At 46.1% G+C, this 21,258-nt stretch overlaps 1 protein-coding gene across 1 annotated transcript; it reads left to right on the top strand.

Moving 5' to 3' along the window:
* The first annotated feature begins 10,468 nt into the window (after positions 1 to 10,468).
* LOC121275267 (60S ribosomal protein L38-like) lies at positions 10,469 to 10,732 on the top strand. Its single transcript, XM_041182709.1, has one exon. It carries the CDS (start codon positions 10,518 to 10,520, stop codon positions 10,728 to 10,730), a length of 213 nt encoding a protein of 70 aa, XP_041038643.1. The 5' UTR covers positions 10,469 to 10,517; the 3' UTR covers positions 10,731 to 10,732.
* The last annotated feature ends 10,526 nt before the right edge of the window (positions 10,733 to 21,258 follow it).

Genomic DNA, 21,258 nt, shown 5'->3' with positions numbered 1-21,258 from the left:
AGAAAAGCTCTAAAAATGCATGCAATTGCACCAGCAACCAGAAGAAACAATCCAGCAACTAATTTGTAAATAGTTCATGATCCCTTAAGTAGTGCTGCTGGAGGTGTTCTTCATGCCATTTAACATCATGTTCAGCTGTCTGAGGTTAAAACAGACTATAAGCTGGAGTGTGGCATTTGAAAATGGCAACGTTGGCATTAAATTAACATTGTATACTGATGGACATCATAATCTGCCTGCATATGCAAGGTAGTGTCCGGTGCGCTCCCCATCAAAAGTGTGTACATGCATTTTGGAATTGTATGAATTCATGAATGGTAGAAAGTTATTCAGGCTAGGAAGGGGCCTAATCAGCTACTAATCTCTGCTGGAGCAATTGTGGAGATGTTACAGTTGGTATGATGTCTCCACACGAGGGAAGGCAAGAAAATGAACCAGAATTTCTGTGCATGTGTGGATCTACGAAGTTTGAGTAACGACAGCATCATGCTCAATAGTAATGTCTCCAATTTCATTAGCCTGCTGCCATTTACAGTCTTACCTCACATATAAAGAATAACCACTTAGGCCAGATACCAGAAGATTGCTGGTACCTGTGAAAATACAATCCAGCATGACTCACTACCTTCAGAAGTGGAGGAAAAAAATTACCAAGATTTTCCTTGTAAAATTTCTGCAATTTGTTGCTTCAGCTTGCTGATCTTCTCATCCCTGCAGCTGATTTCTGATGTGCTTTCTCTTAGTATTGTGGCTAATTTTTCCTCATGCTGTATTAAATGAAACAAAAGCACAGTAAAGTTTAGAATAGGATGGATTCCACCAACACTTATAAAATGCTGCTGTAAAAAAATACTAACCAACTTTTTGAGGTGTTCAGTTTTTTCTTCAAACTCCTTCCTACTTTCATTAAGTAACTGCAACTTTTCTGCTGCTAATGTTTCCGCTTGTTTTAACTTTTGTTCTGTCAGTTCATGTTCTTTTTTAACCAACTGACTGCATTCAGAAATCTGTGGAAAATGTTAACAGATACAAATTTGTTTCAAAAGAATATCTCCAATTAAAATTATGGCAACCAACTCCACAGGATACAAGTTGTACTTATTAACATCTGCCTTATGAAGTACTATTATGTCTTTGATTTTGTTCTTTTATTCTTTGTTTCCTGAGGGAAAGACTCACAATGGGAAATGGCTCCAGTGGCCATTATTTTTTCTTTATTTATTCACGGGATATGGACTTCACTGATGAGGCCAGCATATGTTGTCCATCCCTAATTGCTCTTGAAACTGGCAATTTCAGAGGGCACATAGGCCACATGTAGGCCAGATCAGGTAAGGACAGCAGAATGCCTTCCCGAAAGGGCATTAGCAAACCAAATGGGTTTTTAATGACAATCAGTGATAGAAGGCATGCTCACCGTTACTGAGACTAGCTTTATATTCCAGATTTATTAACTCTGAATTCATATTCCACCAGCTGCTATGCTGGGATTTGAACCCACGTCCCCTGCAGCATTAGCCTGAGCCTCTGGATTACTCATACAATGATATTACCACTATGCCACCATCTCCCCGATTCTGCTTTGAGCAGTTATTTGACTGTGGGGCCAACACACTTGAGTCTGACTTATCCTCACACATCTTGAATTCACCAACAGGGATTAATGGGTAATAATTAACAAGGAAACCCTGGCCCATACTCACTGGCATAAGATGTTAAAACTAGTTGTAATACCCTATTACAATTCAGAGAGCTGTGATTTATTGAGCCTGCACAGACCAAGAATTGAACCTGCAATTTTTCTGGGCGTATATTAATTAATACTAATGTCACATAGTGCATATACCCACTAAATCATTGGGGAAAACTTCTTGATGATGCTTTTATTTAATAACAATAACCACACAACAGTTTAGATTACTCACCACTATAGAAAGGAGGCTTCTGAAAATCAGTTTTCTTATTTAATACAGAAAAAGTTTATCTTAACTTGGACAACTGCAACAAAAATAATTTTCTATTCCAGGCCCATGTCCTGTGGTAGGGGCAGGAACCAAGAGTGTTACCGCAGAGCCAGGTGGGAATTTATGCCAAATCGCACGATGCTGGGCTCATTAATTATGCAGTCGGGAACTTCTCAATGTATTGTGCAGCAGGGTGGGCTGGATGATGTGCAACCCGCCATCATATCCAGGTGCCATATTTAAAAACGTGCTCAGATATCAATTTCTTTGTCGTGAACCCACCATGGAAGGAGGAGATGGCCCGGTGATAGGGAGCTCGGCCCCCAGATTCAGCAAAGCTTCCCTCAATGTGCTGCTCAATGTAGTGGAGGCCAGGAGGGGTGTCCAGTACCCCAAGGATGGAAGGAGGAGGCAGAGCCATGTGACCAACACTGCAATGGAGGGAGTTGCCAAGGTGGCTAGTGCCCATAGCCTCCACCAAAGGACTGCTGTGCAGTGCCGGAAACGGATGAAAAATCTCATCCACGCCGCCAGGGTAAGAGAACCCTCAACTGCTCACACTCATCTCACTAAATGGCAGAGGGGACATGGGCCTCAGTGCAAGGGCACCATGCATTCAGCCCATACATAAAAGAACATCTCAACGTGATAAGGTGATGCCTCAAAGACACTAGTAGGGCTATCTGATCTGCAGGTGGAGAAGACACTATAGGTTCTTGACCCTGACACACAGACAGCTCAGATGTTGTCTGGGGAAGGGGGTTAGACACAGAGGGCAACCAGCAACCACCACTAATGACATATTTCTGTGAGCCTTATCCTTCTATCTGCATGGGCTTACCGCTCTGTAGGGTGCTGCCCCCAGAACCCTTGTGGAGAACCTGCAGCGCATCAATCACAAGGCACATAATCCAGTGGGTTATTTGTAAGAGTGGAAGAATAAGAAAGATACCTGAAGCCCAATAGCTCTCAACCTCATTTCTCTTTGCACAGGAAAAGTTACGGCACAACAGGAGAGAGAAAGAGAGAGAGGGGGGGGGGAGAGAGAGAGAGAGAGACAGAGAGAGAGAGAGAAGACGGGAGGGGGCCCACCTGAACTGAGGAACCTTACAGAGTTGAGGAGCTAGCAACCAAGCTGGCAAGGGAGGAACCAGACGAGTCTGTGCAGACAGAGAAGTTGGCAGGCAGCCTCCATCCAGTAAGGATCCATGCACAATGTAGTCACATAGAAACCTAAGGGTCATGCAGGCCTCCATGTTGGAGGCAACTCATGCAGTCACTCATTTTCTCCTCTCTCCATTACAGATGCCAGCAAGAAGAGGCAAAGGCCAGAAGAAGTCTTGTCCAGCCCACAGAGGACTGAGGACATTGAGGAGGATGGAGAAAGTAGAGCTGTCACAGCAGTCACCTGTACCCTCCACCAGGCTAGAGACACACACCTTGGAGGGTACTAGATCCAGTTCAAGCAGGGGCTCAATCTGGTGGTCACCACACAGGCACATGTCCACAGCAGCAGGAGGCAGGGTCAGCCAAGTTCACCGGCACACTGAGGACTGCTGGGGGAGAGGCAACTGAGATGTCCAAGTCGGATTACAAGCCACTGAGATAGAACCTGCCCGGGATGCTGGGGAGGCAGCTAGAGGCGAGGAAACATCAGGCAGAGGTAGCGGAGGCCCTCAGCAGAGCAGCATGTGAGGCGGAGTCCGTCCGCCTGCTCTCTGATGACGTGGTTTAGACCCATGCGCACATGGAGATCTCAATGGGGAGGATGGCAAATGCCACGGAGAACCTCGTCTAGCAGAACGCCAAGTTTCTGTCAGAGATGCACACAGATCTTTACTTCATGGGTGAGATCTTGCTGTTGCTACATGAGAGGGGGACAGGCACCTCAACCTCCCTCCAGGTGCTCTTTCTCCTCAAGGAGTCAGAGAGGGGTCCTCAGCACCCAAAGGGAGGAGGAGCGGCTGTTGGACATCCCTGGGATCTCCACTCAGAATTCTCTGAGGTTGTCCAGCCCTTCAGAATCCCCCTTGTCTGTGACCCCTTCAGCTTCATCCGCTGGTGACCGCAGAGCGAGCAGCTGCCCCACAGCAGGACAGCCAAAGTAAGCCGGGGCCCTCTAGCCCCGGAGTTTCCAGAGGATGCCTGCCAAGGCCATCCAAGACAAAAGAGCAAACTGGGGTGTCAGTGGAGCACCTAGAAGAAGTGGTAGGGAACGAAAGATTAAGAAGTTATGATTTTACATGTAGTTGCATGGGTGCACTATAACTGTTCATGTTCTTCCAATTTTGTAAATAGACTACACTTGCACTTTAATGAGGTCTGATGTGGTTTAATTGTGATTTTTAGTTCAGCCTGTGCACCCCCACCACACCCCCACCATCTACAAGGGTAGATGGGCCTATGTCCCTGGAATCATGCATGTGCAGGGAGGGAGGAATCTTTGTCAGGGCCTTTGTGAGCCATGTGCAAGAAGCTTCCCACACATAGTAAGCCTTTGCCCTTCATGCGCTCATCTGTTGAAATGCCTTAGCATTGTCAGTACTACGTGCTGGGGTTCCCCTTCAGTCATCCAACTGAACTCACACTCCGCTCCGCCCACCCACAATGACCCAACTCCCATGCAGCATCTCAAGACAGCCACCTCGAGGCTCTAGATAGTTGCAGTGGCCATGGTGCATATGACTGTTCAGGTTGCATCCAACACTTCCCAACCTTTCCCCATGACCCACATCCCTCGCCCCTCCCCAATAATCATTCATCCTCCTGGTGTGACCATAGACCTCCCCAAAGTCACCCTACAACCCTCCCCCATCACCCTCAACCTCGTGCAGGTGAATGTCCACGTCCCCTACCTTCCCGAGGAGTGTCCCTCTGAACCTCTTTCCCCTCTTCCCCTTGCCATGCCCGTTCACACCTGCACAACCACTATCCTCGTTCACACCTGCACACCCTCCTTGCCCACTCTCCACCATAGCCCTTCGCACCCTCCCGCTCCATACCACCTCACCAATTCCATTCTCTTTCTCTACCACCCCCAACCTCCCTTGCCCCCCTCTAGGCCTCCACACCCACCCCACCTCTTCATTCCTCTCCTCCCCGCCTAATCCCCCAATCCAACCATCATGGCCCAACAGTACCTCATGCAACTGACCACCTGCAGCACAAAGATCCACGTCCTGGAGGCTCCTGCATCGCAAAGATGCACGTCCTGCAGGATCTTGCAGAGCAAAGATCCAAGTCCTGGAAGCTCCTGCAGTGCAAAGATCCACATCCTAGAAGCTCCTACAGAGCAAAGGTCTACGTCCTAGAAACTCCTGCAGTGCAAAGATCCACACCCTAGAAGCTCCTACAGAGCAAAGATCTACGTCCTAGAAGCTCCTGCAGTGCAAAGATCCACATCCTAGAAGCTCCTACAGAGCAAAGATCTACGTCCTAGAGGCTCCTGAGTGCAAAGATCCACTTCCTAGAGGCTCCTGCAGTGCAAAGATCCACATCCTAGAGGCTCCTGCAGTGCAAAGATCCACATCCTAGAGGCTCCTGCAGTGCAAAGATCCAGGTCCTAGAGGCTCCTGCAGTGCAAAGATCCAGGTCCTAGAGGCTCCTGAGTGCAAAGATCCACATCCTAGAGGCTCCTGCAGTGCAAAGATCCAGGTCCTAGAGGCTCCTGCAGTGCAAAGATCCACATCCTAGAGGCTCCTGCAGTGCAAAGATCCAGGTCCTAGAGGCTCCTGCAGTGCAAAGATCCACATCCTAGAGGCTCCTGCAGTGCAAAGATCCAGGTCCTAGAGGCTCCTGCAGTGCAAAGATCCACATCCTAGAGGCTCCTGCAGTGCAAAGATCCAGGTCCTAGAGGCTCCTGCAGTGCAAAGATCCAGGTCCTAGAGGCTCCTGAGTGCAAAGTTCCACATCCTAGAGGCTCCTGCAGTGCAAAGATCCAGGTCCTAGCGGCTCCTGCAGTGCAAAGATCCAGGTCCTAGCGGCTCCTGCAGTGCAAAGATCCAGGTCCTAGAGGCTCCTGAGTGCAAAGATCCACATCCTAGAGGCTCCTGCAGTGCAAAGATCCAGGTCCTAGAGGCTCCTGAGTGCAAAGTTCCACATCCTAGAGGCTCCTGCAATGCAAAGATCCAGGTCCTAGCGGCTCCTGCAGTGCAAAGATCCACATCCTAGAGGCTCCTGCAGTGCAAAGATCCAGGTCCTAGAGGCTCCTGAGTGCAAAGATCCACATCCTAGAGGCTTCTGCAGTGCAAAGATCCAGGTCCGAGAGGCTCCTGAGTGCAAAGATGCACATCCTAGAGGTCCTGCAGTGCAAGGATCCAGGTCCTAGAAGCTCCATTCAGCCACTGCTGCACGTGGTATTCCAAAGTCCGTGGTCACTGGAGGCCTCCATCTTTCAATTTCCGCAACTTGCCCCAGGCCTTCTCACAGGTTAGTCCTGATATGCCCAGCTGAAGGCATGGCTAATTGGGTGGGTGGGTGGGCGGGGTGGGGGTGGGGGGGGGGGGGGGGGGGGGGGGGGGAGAGGGCGGTGAGGGAGACAATTCCTATTGGGGATTCATCTGCATATAATTAATGGGATGCACAATGGCTTCATATCGATCTCTTGTGGGAATGGCGACCTGCCATGACAGGCAGGAGTGCACATTCCGACCGTCATTTCACTTTGGTGGGAAACTGATTTTTAAGCTCCCACTGCATTGTTCCCCCCACACCCGCCATCACACCTGCCATTGTTGGGGCTGGAAAATCCCAGCCAGAGCATTCTTTCCTAAAAATTCAAATTGCACTTGTCGCTCATCAACCTTAGTTGTTAAGTTCCAATAGTTGTTTAGAGATGAAGACCAAAACCAAGACTGACTCCTTCAGGCAGAGTTTCATTGCTTGTCATGAAACTCTCCAGAGACCGGACTAATCTCAGCTGTTATCCCTTTTATATAACCAAATGAGTACATAGTTAAACAACCTATTAGTAATTGAGCTTCTTTAGCTGTTCCCTTCCCTAACGTTAGTCACCACACTTTGTGCATTTACATATATGCAGTCTGAACCTGGCTTTGTATTCCTTTAGACCTTCTTAGTCTGCTCCTATCTAATTTGGTACCACTTCCTTCTCTAGTAATATCCATCATGCACTCCTTTACACACCTTGTCCCTCCTTTCACCTTCTATAAGCTGGTGCCATCCTCCATGCCAATTTAGTTTAAACCCCTCCCAAGCATACGAATGAACCTCCCCATGAGGATATTGGTCCCAGTTCTGTTGAGGTTCAAAAAAGTATTTAAATAGGTGCTTTCTCTCCCAGAATTTGCCCCAGAATTTGAAGCCCGAACTCTTGCACCATGTCTCAAACCACGCACTGATCCTCCCTATCTGCCTTTTTCAATTCATGCTGGCACATAACAGTGGGAATAATTCAGAGATTACTACCTTTGAGGTCCTCCTTTCTAACTTCCTCCTTAGCTCCTGAAAATCTGAACTTAGAGCCTCAATATCTATCCTCCCTTGGTCGTTGGTACCAATATGTGCCACAACCTCTGGCTCACTCCTTTTTCCCTGCAGAATATTCTGCACCCTTTCAATTTCTTCCTTAATTAGTTCAGTATGTTATCCATTTTTCTTTTGCTGTGCTTGTCTGTGTACAACTTCCTCCACTGATGTTCTGCCCACTTACAAATTTTATCCAGCTCCTTTTGTAGGCCCTTTGCTACCTCATCAGATTCATTTGTGTGCTCCCCCAGTTTAATGTCATGTGCAAATTGGGTTTCTAAATCCAAGAAGTTGCTTTAAACTAGAAACAATAGGAGCTCAGCAATAATCCTTGAGGCACTCCACTTTCTACTTCCCATCACTTAAGATTAATTCTGTAACAAGTACCCTTTGCTTTATCATTGTTTTAATATCCGCAATCAATTCCCACACATTTAAGTTTAAGTAGCAGCCTATCGTGAGGCTTTCTGGACGTTTAGGTATGCATGTTGTAAAATTTTCTAAATTGCTATTAAACCAGCAATTCCTCAAAGAATACAGGAATCTGGGCTAATTGTCTGATTACAGCAGTAATAATACCTGTGCTGCATGATACTAAACATCAAGGATGGAATATAATGCACGAGATGTGGGTCCCACCAGTGGATCCGCAAGTGGGCGGAACTGTTGCTCGCATTGGGAAATGCTCTCCATGAGCAATTAGGCAGCGGCTAGTCAATTAGATATGTAAAGGCATGGGCCCAGCCAATTACGCAGCAGGGAATCAGCAAACCTGCCATTAGCTGATGGGATTGGAGGTCCGAGCGCCATATTTAAGTGGCCTTGGACATGTCTACAAGCAGAGTCTGTTCACAGAGTCTGCTACAGAGCCTGTTCACAGAGTCTGCTACAGAGCCACAAGATCCTCTAATTGACCTTCAGAATCTGCCTTAATCTTGGATACTTAGTCACATTTGCCTCCAGTTGGCTCCAGATTCTGCTTTCATCTGTGAACCTGAGCCATATTCACCTCCATTTGACCTCCAGAATAAGGCAGAACATGGCTCAGAGCAGACAATGTGTGGCCCACAGTTCAGCGATGTCACTCTGCAGGTTCTCCTCTGGCAGCAGGTGCTCTTCCCTACCAACAGTACCAGGAAACCCTCCCATCTGTCCAAGGAGGTTAGCAGCCTTGGGGTTCACTGGCATATCTGGGTCCAGTGCAGGAAGAGAGTCAATTATCTACTCCACACTGCCATGGTGAATACAAAGGTGATGTTACATCAGTCTGGTTCTCATGCGGGTGTCTAGCAATGATGAGGACTGTGATTCCTTCATCTCACCGACTGGCAAGTCCTCTCCCCTCTGCAGTGCAATGTTGTGTAGGACACAGAAGACCACAACAATTCTCAAAATCCTGTGAGGTGCATACTGCAGGGCTTCACTGGAGCGGTCCAGGCATTGGAACCCCATCCTCAACAAGCCAATGGTCTGCTCAATTGCTGTCCTTGTGGAACAATGGAAAGCATTGTAGCTCTCTTCACTGGTTGTGGATTGGTGTCAGTAGTCATATTTTCAATGGACAGCTCCTATCACTCAGGATCCATCATGCAGTCGCACAAGGGCTTCAAACAACCCTTGCACCTATATAAAAACAAAAAACTGCGGATGCTGGAAATCCAAAACAAAAACAGAATTACCTGGAAAAACTCAGCAGGTCTGGCAGCATCGGCAGAGAAGAAAAGAGTTGACATTTCGAGTCCTCATGACCCTTCGACAGAACTGATTGAATGTTAGAAGAGGGGTGAAATATATGCTGGTTTAAGATGGGGGAGGGGGGGAAGAGAAGTTGGGGGGGTGGTGTGGTTGTAGGGACAAGCAAGCAGTGATAGGAGCAGATAATCAAAAGATGTCACGGACAATGGAACAAAGAAGTGTTGAAGGTGGTGATATTATCTAAACGAATGTGCTAATTAAGAATGGATGGCAGGGCACTCAAGGTACAGCTCTAGTGGGGGTTGGGTGGAAAGACTAGCCCGGCATACAAGACTTAAAAATAATAAAAATAGGTGGGAAAAGAAAAATCTATGTAAATTATTGGAAAAAACAAAAGGAAGGGGGAAGAAATGAAAAGGGGGTGGGGATGGAGGAGGGAGTTCAAGATCTAAAATTGTTGAATTCAATATTCAGTCCGGAAGGCTGTTAAGTGCCTAGTTGGAAGATGAGGTGCTGTTCCTCCAGTTTGCGTTGGGCTTCACTGGAACAATGCAGCAAGCCAAGGACAGACATGTGGGCAAGAGAGCAGGGTGGAGTGTTAAAACGGCAAGCGACAGGGAGGTTTGGGTCTTTCTTGCGGACAGACCACAGGTGTTCTGCAAAGCGGTCGCCCAGTTTACATTTGGTCTCTCCAATGTAGAGGAGACCGTTTTGGATTTCCAGCATCCGCAGTTTTTTTTTACCTTGCACCTACGGTGGCAGGGAATGTTGGAATCATGAAAGCTTCCTGAGAACTGAAAACACACCTGAAGGATTTGTTTCAAAAACAGAATTACCTGGAAAAACTCAGCAGGTCTGGCAGTATCGGTGGAGAAGAAAAAAGTTGACGTTTCGAGTCCTCATGACCCTTCAACAGAACTGAACAATCCTTCAGTTCTGTTGGAGGGTCATGAGGACTCGAAACGTCAACTCTTTTCTTCTCCACCGATGCTGCCAGACCTGCTGAGTTTTTCCAGGTAATTCTGTTTTTGTTTTGGATTTCCAGCATCCGCAATTTTTTGTTTTTATGAAGGATTTGTTTCCTGTGTTCACAGACCAATTGAGCATTGATGGAGTGGAACCCTTTGCAGCTGATGAATGCAGCAGGCTGATCTCAGGGAGCTCTGATGGCCATGTGGCTGAGGCAGGCAGGAGACAGTAGTGTAGTGGGTAATCACTGAACTAGCAATCCAGAGGCCCAGGCTAATGCTCTGGGAACACTGCTTCAAATCCCACCATAGCAGCCGGTGGAATTTAATTCAATTTATTTCTCGCTGAGCGGCTGAGCCTCAGAGCACGGTTTATCTCCCCGTCGCTGGACTCATCGCAGCCATGCCTCATATGATAGCAGAAATCAAAGACTTTTTGTTAGCAGCAAGAAGAAAGGATGCAAAATCTGTGAAAATTAAGAAGAACAAAGACAATGTAAAATTCAAAGTACAGTGCAGCAGGTACCTATACACACTAGTCATCACTGACAAAGAGAAGGCTGAGAAACTCAAACAGTCACTGCCTCCAGGTCTGGCTGTGAAAGAGCTGAATTAAGGAGCAGAAATCTTTAGATGTTGTTCAGATTGTACTGAATAAAAAAAAAAACTGATGGCCATGTGAATGTAGTTGATAATCCCCTGCACCTGTGTGAAACCTGCAAAAGCCCTGAAGCCAACTGCTCTTGAGCCCTGGCCATTTGGATCCATACTAAATTGCATATAGTCCTTGGCCCTTTTAAATAGGGCACTGGTGACCTGCATCGATGTGTGGCTGCCTGTGATATGACACACATCCCTCCAGTGGTGCCCTGGAAAGATCTTCTTGTGGATGTATACCACTGTTTACTTGGCCCTCATCCCAGAGATTGTGCCCTATGCACCTACGGGAATCTCCTTGCTGTCCTTCGAACATAGCTTGGTTTTCTCCCACCACACTAATACAAAAGCATAATACTGCAAATGCTGGAAATCTGAAATAAAAACAAAAAATGCTGGAAATGCTCAGCAAGTCAGGCAGCACCTGTGGAGAGAAACAAAATTAATGAGCAAAGGTCATCTCAACCTGAAATATTAACTCTATTTCTCACCACAGTTGCTGCCTGATCTACTGAGCATTTCAAGCAGTTTTTGTTTTTACTCCTCCCACTACACCCTGGTGTTCCCACGATGTCCCTCAACAATCTCTATATCAACCTCCAGCTACCCTCTATCACCCTCCACCCTTTGGCAATTACTCATGACCATCCCTGCATCACCCGCAATCCTTCTTCTGTCACACCCAGCCTTCCTTCCATTACCTTTGAACCTCTCTGCATCACAGTTGACCTTCTTCCACTCACCATCTATCTTCCCTCTGTCACCCTCATCCTTCCCCCGATAACCATCAACTCTCCATTGGTCACCCTCAACTTGCCCTCCATCACTCTTGACCTTCCCTCAATCAACCTTGACTTGCCCTTGATCAACCTTGACCTACCCTCTGTCAGCTAGCACCCTCCTTTCATCAACCAGGACCTGCACAGTGAAGGTTCCCATCCTCCTCTCTCCTCCTCCATCAGCCTTTCTCATAAACCCCACATCCATGAACGAATAAAAAAAGCAGATCCAACTCACTCCGAATCCAACTCAAGGGTTGCCTTGCCTTTTCAGTGATAGTGTAAGATGGTTTGATGGGATAAGCTGATTTAGGTCATCATTTGTTCTCTGCTCAAAGGCAGGTTGCTAGCTTATAGTCTTTTCCATGTCTCTCTGCCCTGGGCCAGTCTTTTATTTTCCAAATACTTACTTCAATTTTCAAGCCATCCAGAAATGATATTCTCTTCCTCCTTCTTCCTCTTTTTCCTTGAAACCTTCCCTCCATAGTCTCTTAATAGTCTATTTCCTCTTAAGATGTGCCCTGCCCAGCCACTCTGCCTTTTCCTAATTGCGTTCAGCAAATTCCTTTCTTCATTCACTCTCCTCAGCACTTCACCATGTGTTACTTTTTCTGTCTGCTGATCCTTTCCATTCTCCTCCAAACACACATTTCAAAGCTATTTAGCAAAGTTAGTCTCCTCTTTTCTTAAGGTCCAAGTTTCACATCCGTACAAAACAACACTCAAAATCAAACTCTAAGTTACTTCTTGAGTTGTTTATTCAGCTTTCTGGTTAGCAACTGTCCCTTCTTACTAAATACAGCTTTTCCCATTGCTACCCTGTTCTTATTTCTTCGTTGCACCTTCCATCTGCAGATATTATGCTTCTGTAGATATTCTGCAGATAGCATAACTGATTTAGCTAATATACTATAAATGCAAATCTTTATTTGTAGAATTGGCTAAATGAAGGCAGCATTTAATGTAAAAGTCAAAGAGCTGATTTTTTTTCACTTTCTTAAGTAACAGAAATCTGTCGTATATTTCAGTTAGCAAGATAGATACACACTCAGGCTGAGTAGTAAACAATCTATCTCTTCTAGCCTGGATTCGGTGAAAATGGTATTGAGAAAATTGAGTTATGATTAGTTCATGATGTGATGGTGTGCAACAAATATTCCATTTTACAAACTCACATTTTTGACTGTGGTTCTTTAAGTAGTATGGCAAGTAGATGAGAATATTTTAGTTGCCCTAACTATAATTTTCCAAAACAAAAACAGAATTACCTGGAAAAACTCAGCAGGGCTGGCAGCATCGGCGGAGAAGAAAAGAGTTGACGTTTCGAGTCCTCATGACCCTTCGACAGAAATTGAGTTCGAATCCAAGAAAGAGTTGAAATATAAGCTGGTTTAAGGTGTGTGTGTGTGGGGGGCGGAGAGAGAGAGAGAGAGAGAGAAGTGGAGGGGGGGTGTGGTTGTAGGGACAAACAAGCAGTGATAGAAGCAGATCATCAAAAGATGTCAACAACAATAGAACAAAAGAACACATAGGTGTTAAAGTTGGTGATATTATCTAAACGAATGTGCTAATTAAGAATGGATGGTAGGGGACTCAAGGCATAGCTCTAGTGGGGGTGGGGAGAGCATAAAATATTTTAAAATATTTAAAAATAATGGAAATAGGTGGGAAAAGAAAAATCTATATAATTTATTGGAAAAAAAAGGAAGGGGGAAACAGAAAGGGGGTGGGGATGGGGGAGGGAGCTCACGACCTAAAGTTGTTGAATTCAATACTCAGTCCGGAAGGCTGTAAAGTGCCTAGTCAGAAGATGAGGTGTTGTTCCTCCAGTTTGCATTGGGCTTCACTGGAGCAATGCAGCAAGCCAAGGACAGACATGTGGGCAAGAGAGCAGGGTGGAGTGTTAAAATGGCAAGCGACAGGGAGGTTTGGGTCATTCTTGTGGACAGACCGCAGGTGTTCTGCAAAGCGGTCGCCCAGTTAACGTTTGGTCTCTCCAATGTAGAGGAGACCACATTGGGAGCAACGAATGCAGTAGACTAAGTTGGGGGAAATGCAAGTGAAATGCTGCTTCACTTGAAAGGAGTGTTTGGGCCCTTGGACGGTGAGGAGAGAGGAAGTGAAGGGGCAGGTGTTGCATCTTTTGCGTGGGCATGGGGCGGTGCCACAGGAGGGGGTTGAGGAGTAGGGGGTGATGGAGGAGTGGACCAGGGTGTCCCAGAGGGAACAATCCCTAAGGAATGCCAATAGGGGGGATGAAGGGAAGATGTGTTTGGTGGTGGCATCATGCTGGAGTTGGCGGAAATGGCAGAGGATGATCCTTTGAATGCGGAGGCTGGTGGGGTGATAAGTGAGGGCAAGGGGGACCCTATCATGTTTCTGGGAGGGAGGAGAAGGCGTGAGGGCGGATGCGTGGGAGATGGGCCGGACACGGTTGAGGGCCCTGTCAACGACCGTGGGTGGAAAACCTCGATTAAGGAAGAAAGAGGACATGTCAGAGGAACTGTTTTTGAAGGTGGCATCATCGGAACAGATGCGACGGAGACGAAGGAACTGAGAGAATGGGATGGAGTCCTTACAGGAAGCGGGGTGTAAGGAGCTGTAGTCGAGGTAGCTGTGGGAGTCGGTGGGTTTGTAATGGATATTGGTGGACAGTCTATCACCAGAGATTGAGACAGAGAGGTCAAGGAAGGGAAGGGAAGTGTCAAAGATGGACCATGTGAAAATGATGGAGGGGTGGAGATTGGAAGCAAAATTGATAAATTTTTCCAAGTCCAGACGAGAGCATGAAGCGGCACCGAAGTAATCATCGATGTACCGGAGAAAGAGTTGTGGAAGGGGGCCGGAGTAGGACTGGAACAAGGAATGTTCCACATACCCCATAAAGAGACAGGCATAGCTGGGGCCCATGCGGGTACCCATTGCCACACCTTTTATTTGGAGGAAGTGAGAGGAGTTGAAGGAGAAATTGTTCAGCGTGAGAACAAGTTCAGCCAGACGGAGGAGAGTAGTGATGGATGGGGATTGTTCGGGCCTCTGTTCGAGGAAGAAGCTAAGGGCCCTCAGACCATCCTGGTGGGAGATGGAGGTGTAGAGGGATTGGACGTCCATGGTGAAGAGGAAGCGGTTGGGGCCAGGGAACTGGAAATTGTTGATGTGACATAAGGTGTCAGAGGAATCACGGATGTAGGTGGGAAGGGACTGGACAAGGGGAGAGAGAAGGGAGTCAAGATAACGAGAAATGAGTTCTGTGGGGCAGGAGCAAGCTGAGACGATCGGTCTACCGGGGCAGTTCTGTTTGTGGATTTTGGTTGGGAGATAGAAGCGGGCCGTCCGAGGTTGGGCGACTATCAGGTTGGAAGCTGTGGGAGGAAGATCCCCAGAGGAGATGAGGTCAGTGACAGTCCTGGAAACAATGGCTTGATGTTCAGTGGTGGGGTCATGGTCCAGGGAGAGGTAGGAGGAAGTGTCTGCGAGTTGACGCTCAGCCTCCGCGAGGTAGAGGTCAGTGCGCCAGACAACAACAGCACCACCCCAGTCAGCGGGTTTGATGACAACGTCAGGGTTGGACCTGAGAGAATGGAGTGCAGTAAGTTCAGAGAGATACAGGTTAGAATGGGTGAGAGGAGCAGAGAAATTGAGACGACTAATGTCGAGCCGACAGTTCTCAATGAAAAGATCAAGACAAAGTAAGAATCCAGAGGGAGGGGTCCAGGTGGAGGGAGAATATTGGAGATGGGTAAAAGGATCCGTTGAACTGGGAGAGGACTCCTGCCCAAAGAAGTGAGCCCGGAGACGAAGACGGCGGAAGAAGAGTTCAGCATCATGCCGAGCCCGAAATTCATTGAGGTGAGGGCGTAAGGGTATGAAACTAAGTCCTTTGCTGAGCACTGAACATTCAGCATCGGAGAGGGGAAGGTCAGGGGGTATAGTGAATACACGGCTGGGGCTGGGATTGGAAGATGGGGTGGGGACGGAGGGACGGGCAGGGGTGGAGGGTCCTAGGTGGGTGTTGGTGTCGATGAGTTGTTGGAGCTTGCGTTCCTTAGCACTTGAGAGAAAGAGAAAAAGTTTCTTGTTGAGGCGTCGGATGAGCCGAAGAATAAAATGAAACTGGGGGCACGCGCAGCTTTGAAAAAGGGTACGGCGGTGCTGCTGGAGGGAGAGGTCGAGTGTGTTCATATGGTGTTCATAATTTTCCAAAGTTCTCTCAATTCAGGAAACATTCCTTCAGATTGGAAAATTATGCATGTCACTCCACTATTTTGTGAAGGTAACAGAGGAAAGCCAAGGACTTACAGACCAGTTAACCTAACATCTGTTGTGAGGAAACATATCACCTAGTGTTCATTGACCTACATTTACTCAGTTATGTAACTCTTTGATTTAAAAATGTTCTTCCAAGTTTTCAAATCCCTCCATGGCCTTGCCCTCCCTATCTCTGTAACCTCCTTCAGTCCCACAACCCTCCAAGATATCTGCACTCATCTAATTCTGGCCCCTTGGGCATCCCTGATTTTAATCGTTCCACCAGAGCCAGCAAAGACTCAAAGGACCAAATGGCCTCCTTCTCTGCCGTAATTAGCTCTATGACTTTATGACCATTGGTGGCCATACCTTCAGATGCCTAAGCCCCAAACTCTGAAATTCCCTCTCTAGCTCGCTTCCTGGCTCAAGGAATTGAAGGCAAATTATTGAATTGGTTAGGATTTAGCTCAGCATAAGGAGACAGAGAAGGGATAATGGACAAGTACTCTAATTAGCAGGAGATGGCTAGTGCTGTCCCACAAAGATCTTTGTTGGGGCATCAACTATTCACTGTTTTCATTTACGACTTAGGTGATGGAATAAAAAGCCCATATCCAAATTTGTCAATGAGACAAAAATAGGCAGTAATGTAAGAAGTGGAGATGGAAGGGCAAAATTACAGAAAGATATTGACTTTACATGAATTACATGAATAGGCAAAACTGTGGCAAATAGATTTCAATGTGGATAAGCCACATTGTGAGGCCTTCCTCTTTAGATCCAAAAACGATTTTCCAAATGGTGAAAAGCTAGAAACAGTGGTTGTCCAAAGAAACTTGGGGACCAACTACACACATCATAAAATATCATGAAAGGGTACAGAAAATAATCACAAAGGCTAATGGAATTCTGGGATTTGTATCTAGAGAAATAGAATACAAGGGAGTAGAATTCATGCTTCAGCTATACAAAGTCCAGATTAGACCACACCTGGAGGACTGTGAGCAGTCCTAGAAAAAGGAGAGAAATAATAGAAGGAAAGAAAGAAAGAAAGAAAGGAAGGAGAGGAAGGAAGGGAAGAGAAGGAAGGCTTGCATTTATATAGCACTTTTCATGACCATCAGACATCTCAAAGTGCTTTAAAGCTGATGAAATACTTTGAGGAGTAGTCACTATTGTAATGTAGGAAAACTAGGATTGTGTTCCTTGAAATTTAGAAGGTAAAAGGGTGATTTGATTGAAGTTTTCAAGAAATTGAAGGCAACAGATAAGGTAGATAGAGAAAAACTATTTTCACTAGTTTCAGACTCCAGCACCAGGTAACATAGTCTAAGCATTAGAGCCAGGCCTTTCAGGATTGAAATTAGGAAACACTTTTTCACACAAAGGGTGACAGAAGATTAGAGTTTACTTCTGCACATGGCAATTGATGCTAGATCATTTGTTTATTTTAAAACTGAGATTGATTTTTGTTAGCCAAAGAAATTAAGGAATATGGGGCAAAGGCGTTAGGTCATAGAACAGCTATGATTTCATTGAAGAGCAGAACAGGTTCAAGGGAGTAAATGGCCTACTCCTGTCCCTGTGTTCCTTTGATAATTATATATCTTATTCTGAACAGCCAGATAAGAATACTCTTTTGGAATAAAACTAAGCTGAGTATTGATGAATATTGCTGACCAGCGTACATTACCTTATGTTTAGTGACATTGGATATAGTTACATCCTTTTCCTTTAGCTGTGCTTTCAGTTGTGCAGTTTCTTTTTCCAGCACACAGATTCTTTCCATCAACTGCTTTTGATCATACACAGAAACCTACAGGTATGTATATGACAAGTTATAAAAGTTGTAATAAAATGTAATTAACACATCTTTTGTACTCAATGGATGATCAGGATATTTTCATCAGCCTGAGGTCCAGGATACCAAATTGTGAGTAAAAACAGAAAGTGCTGGAAATACTGGCACCATCTGTGGAGAGAAAAATAGTTAACATTTCGAGGTGAATATTTCTTGAATACTTCTACTTTTTGAATGTTCTGAAGTCAACTCGAAGATTAACTCTGTTTTTATTTCAGATTTCCAGCATCTACAGTATTTTGCTTTTATTATAACAGTTGTGAGTGACATGTTGATGTTTGCCTACATAACAATAGTTGTTCCATGTCATAGAAATTATTGCACTGAAGCAGACCATTCAGTCCATCATACCACTGCCTTTTCAGTGGTCCATAATACATTGCCTTTTATATTCTTCCTTTTCAAATACTTATCCAGGTTCCCTTAAATTATGCTAGTCTGAACCTCAACAACTATGGGCAGAATTTTTCTCTCGGCATGCAGGCATGCGCCCAATCCGCTCAAGCATGAAATAGGACATGATGATGTCTCATAAGTGTCCCGATGTCATTTCGCACTCGCGCGATATTTCGGTCGGCAGGTGTGCATGAGAGTGAGTCAATGATTAAGAGGCCTATTAAGGCCATTAATGTTGTAACTGACAGATTTTTCATTGCCCATCCAACATTACACTCTTTAGCTCCACAAGGCAGCTCTCTGCCTTCAGGGAGCTTTCATTCCGCACTCCCCCGCACCCACACTGGCTTCAACGCTTGTCCTCCTCCTGGCAACGCTAAGCATTTCAGCCATTAATTTGCCAGCCAGCATGAAATCGTGGTCGGGGGCTGATCACGGTCAGTGGTCTGCTCCCCAGCTGATCCCAGATCTTACTTTCATCTTACTTTAATTGAGGCATCCTTGGCAGAAATATCATGTTTTTCTCCTCCAAAGTCAATTGCTGATCTTGCTTCTGGAATGGGCGTGGCTGCACCAGTTATACCAGTAAAATCCAGGGGCTCGTTGATCAGTACATTAGGTTTCGAGGCTGGATTGTTGATTTTCAGATTACCAGTTGGTTGCATTGCTCTTACTTTCATCCTAGTCATTTTAGATTTGATGTTAGACATTTAGCCACTAATATCCCAGATGATAATGAAGGAACAATGTCCTTTTTTATTATTTCTTCCTAGTTTGCAAGAGAATCAAGACATTAGTCAATAAAAAATAAGTATCATAGCTACCAGATTTTAAGTGAACATTTCACACTCAACCAATCATGAAGCTTTACTCTGTATTCAACCAAGGTATTGAGTGCTTCGATCAGACAATGCTCACACATATTTAACTTGCTGCAAAATGGATGATGTGGTGACTATTGCTTCAGTGGTTATGTTTTATACTTTCATCTCGAGGGGCAAATTTTACCAATTTTCAATTCAGGTATGGTGGCGAAACACTACATCATATGAACAGGTGAAAGTTAAAATTAGTAGGATACATCCTGGTCTACAAAACTATACCACTTGTCTGTTGCCACTGAGCCCAGCCGACATTCAGGTCTACCCATTTAAAGGAAATAGTATGCTAGCCTTGCCTCAAAGAAGAAAACGAGGAAACAAATAGAGAAATATTATTTCATTTGTAATAATGATTTTGATTGTATTAATTACTTCACTGAAAATTAAACAGTCTCTTGCCCAAATTTGTTTTCATGAAGCTATTTTGTGTGGAGTACAATTTCTTGGGTACCAATACCCTTTGACATCTTACGCAACAAGCAGAAGGTGATGCCTTGACAGCTATCTGTTACAGATGGGAGAGTGGTTTAATTTAAACAGCCCTGAGTTCTCCTCTCACTCCACTTATCCGTAAACAGAAAGGCGTTTTTGGTTTATGATTTCCCCCTTTGTAAGCAGTGGCATATTTCTCAACCACTCAGTTTTTGTGCGATCCAATTTCTATTAATAACCCCACAGCAAACTTGAGATAGGGTGAACTAAAAGGGTTAGTTTATTGTATACACATTCAAAATGCGGGAGAGAACTGTTGCTACTTTGCCCCCAGTATATTAGAGAGGGATCACCTAAGTTCAGGAAATCGGAATGTAGGAGCGGTTTGGGTTCAGATGAGAAATGACAAGGGCAAGAAGTCATTTGTGGGAGTGGTGTACAGGCCCCCAAATTGTAACTGCACAGTCGGACAGAGTATAAAGGAAGAGATAATTGGAGCTTGTCAGAAAGGTACATATAGACTGGAAAAATCAGATGGGCAAAGATAACACATGAGGACATCATAGAATGTTTTTGGGATAGTTTCTTAGAATAGCACATTCTGGAGCCAACCAGACAGCAGGCTATATCAGACCTGGTATTGAGCAACAAGATAGGATTAATTGATTATCTCATAGTGAAGGCATCCCGAGGTAGCAGCGATCATAGTATGATAGAATTTTACATTAATTCTGAGGTAAAAGCAAGTGTGTCCAAGACTAGGGGCAGAATTTTGTCCTTATCAGGCAGGCTCAGAAGGGGTGAGCAAGGGCGGTTGGGAAGCCGGCTGCTGCCCACAATTGGGGCCGGACTGCAATTTGACGCTGACGGATCTTCCAACGTGAACACTGGCTGGAGAACATCTGAGAAGGGGCAGGTGGTGGCTTGTTGTCTGCCGGGTCCAAAGGCAACCCAGTGGTCAGTTCAAAAACAGCGCAGGCAGCCCCAGGGAGGCTGCCCGCATCAAAGTTGCAGCAGCAACGTGACTGCAAATGAGGATGCAGAGACCAGGCAGGATGTGAGGTTGGCTGCGCACTCGGCACTCCCGTTTTCCCAGCGATTGCCTCACCGTCCTCCTGGAGCAGGTGGTTGCCAGAAGGGACACCCTTGTCCCCAGAGATGGGAGGAGGAGGCCATCGCATCTCACAAAGAGGGCATGGGAGGAGGTGGCAGCCCTGGTGAGCGGCCACAGCGTGGTGTAGTGCACCTGGGTGCAGTGCCAGAAGCACTTCAATGACCTGCTGCTCTCAGGAAGGGTGAGTACAGTGTTGAATTGTTTTGTGCTGGTGATGCCCCTCGTGGAGCTCAGGGGTCTTAGAGTCTGAGAGCCAACTGGCAATCATGCTGGAGCTGGCCAAGAGGCCGAGCCCTGGCTGCTTTGACTGAGTGCCTTGCGTCTCGAGGGCCACAACTCGGATCTGCCCTGCAATGGCGCTGCAAGTAGAGAGTCAATGCTCCTCTGTCCTTTCAGAAGACATTACATAACAATTTTCAGAGGTTGCGGACTGGCGGAGGACCCCCACACCTCCCTGTCCTCTCCTGGTATGAGCAGGAGACCTTGGAGCTTGAGGGACGCCATGCATCTCGGTCAACCAGCTGTGGTGAGGCTGTGATGTCAGATGAAGATAAGAGTGCAATGAACTTAGTTGAGAGTTTCGGACGGTTGAAACATTCTTGTGCAGTTTCATCACTGATGGGAGCCTCCAGGCTGGATTCTTCATCGATCATTGAAAGACGATGGCACCATGATGCACATCTCCATGGTCTAACTAGGGTGACTGGCATGCACAGTGACATTATGGCGACTTTAACTAATGACATGTCCTTCTTCTCCCTTAGATCTGCCACCAA

This window comes from Carcharodon carcharias, chromosome 2, assembly GCF_017639515.1.
Source record: "Carcharodon carcharias isolate sCarCar2 chromosome 2, sCarCar2.pri, whole genome shotgun sequence".
NCBI lineage: Eukaryota > Metazoa > Chordata > Chondrichthyes > Lamniformes > Lamnidae > Carcharodon > Carcharodon carcharias.
The sequence above is the reverse complement of the archived record's forward strand: the minus strand, read 5'-3'. Positions and strand labels throughout refer to the sequence as shown.

Coding starts and splice junctions, on each gene's coding strand:
- LOC121275267 (XM_041182709.1), top strand. CDS start 10,518: ATGCCTCATATGATAGCAGAAATCAAAGACTTTTTGTTAGCAGCAAGA.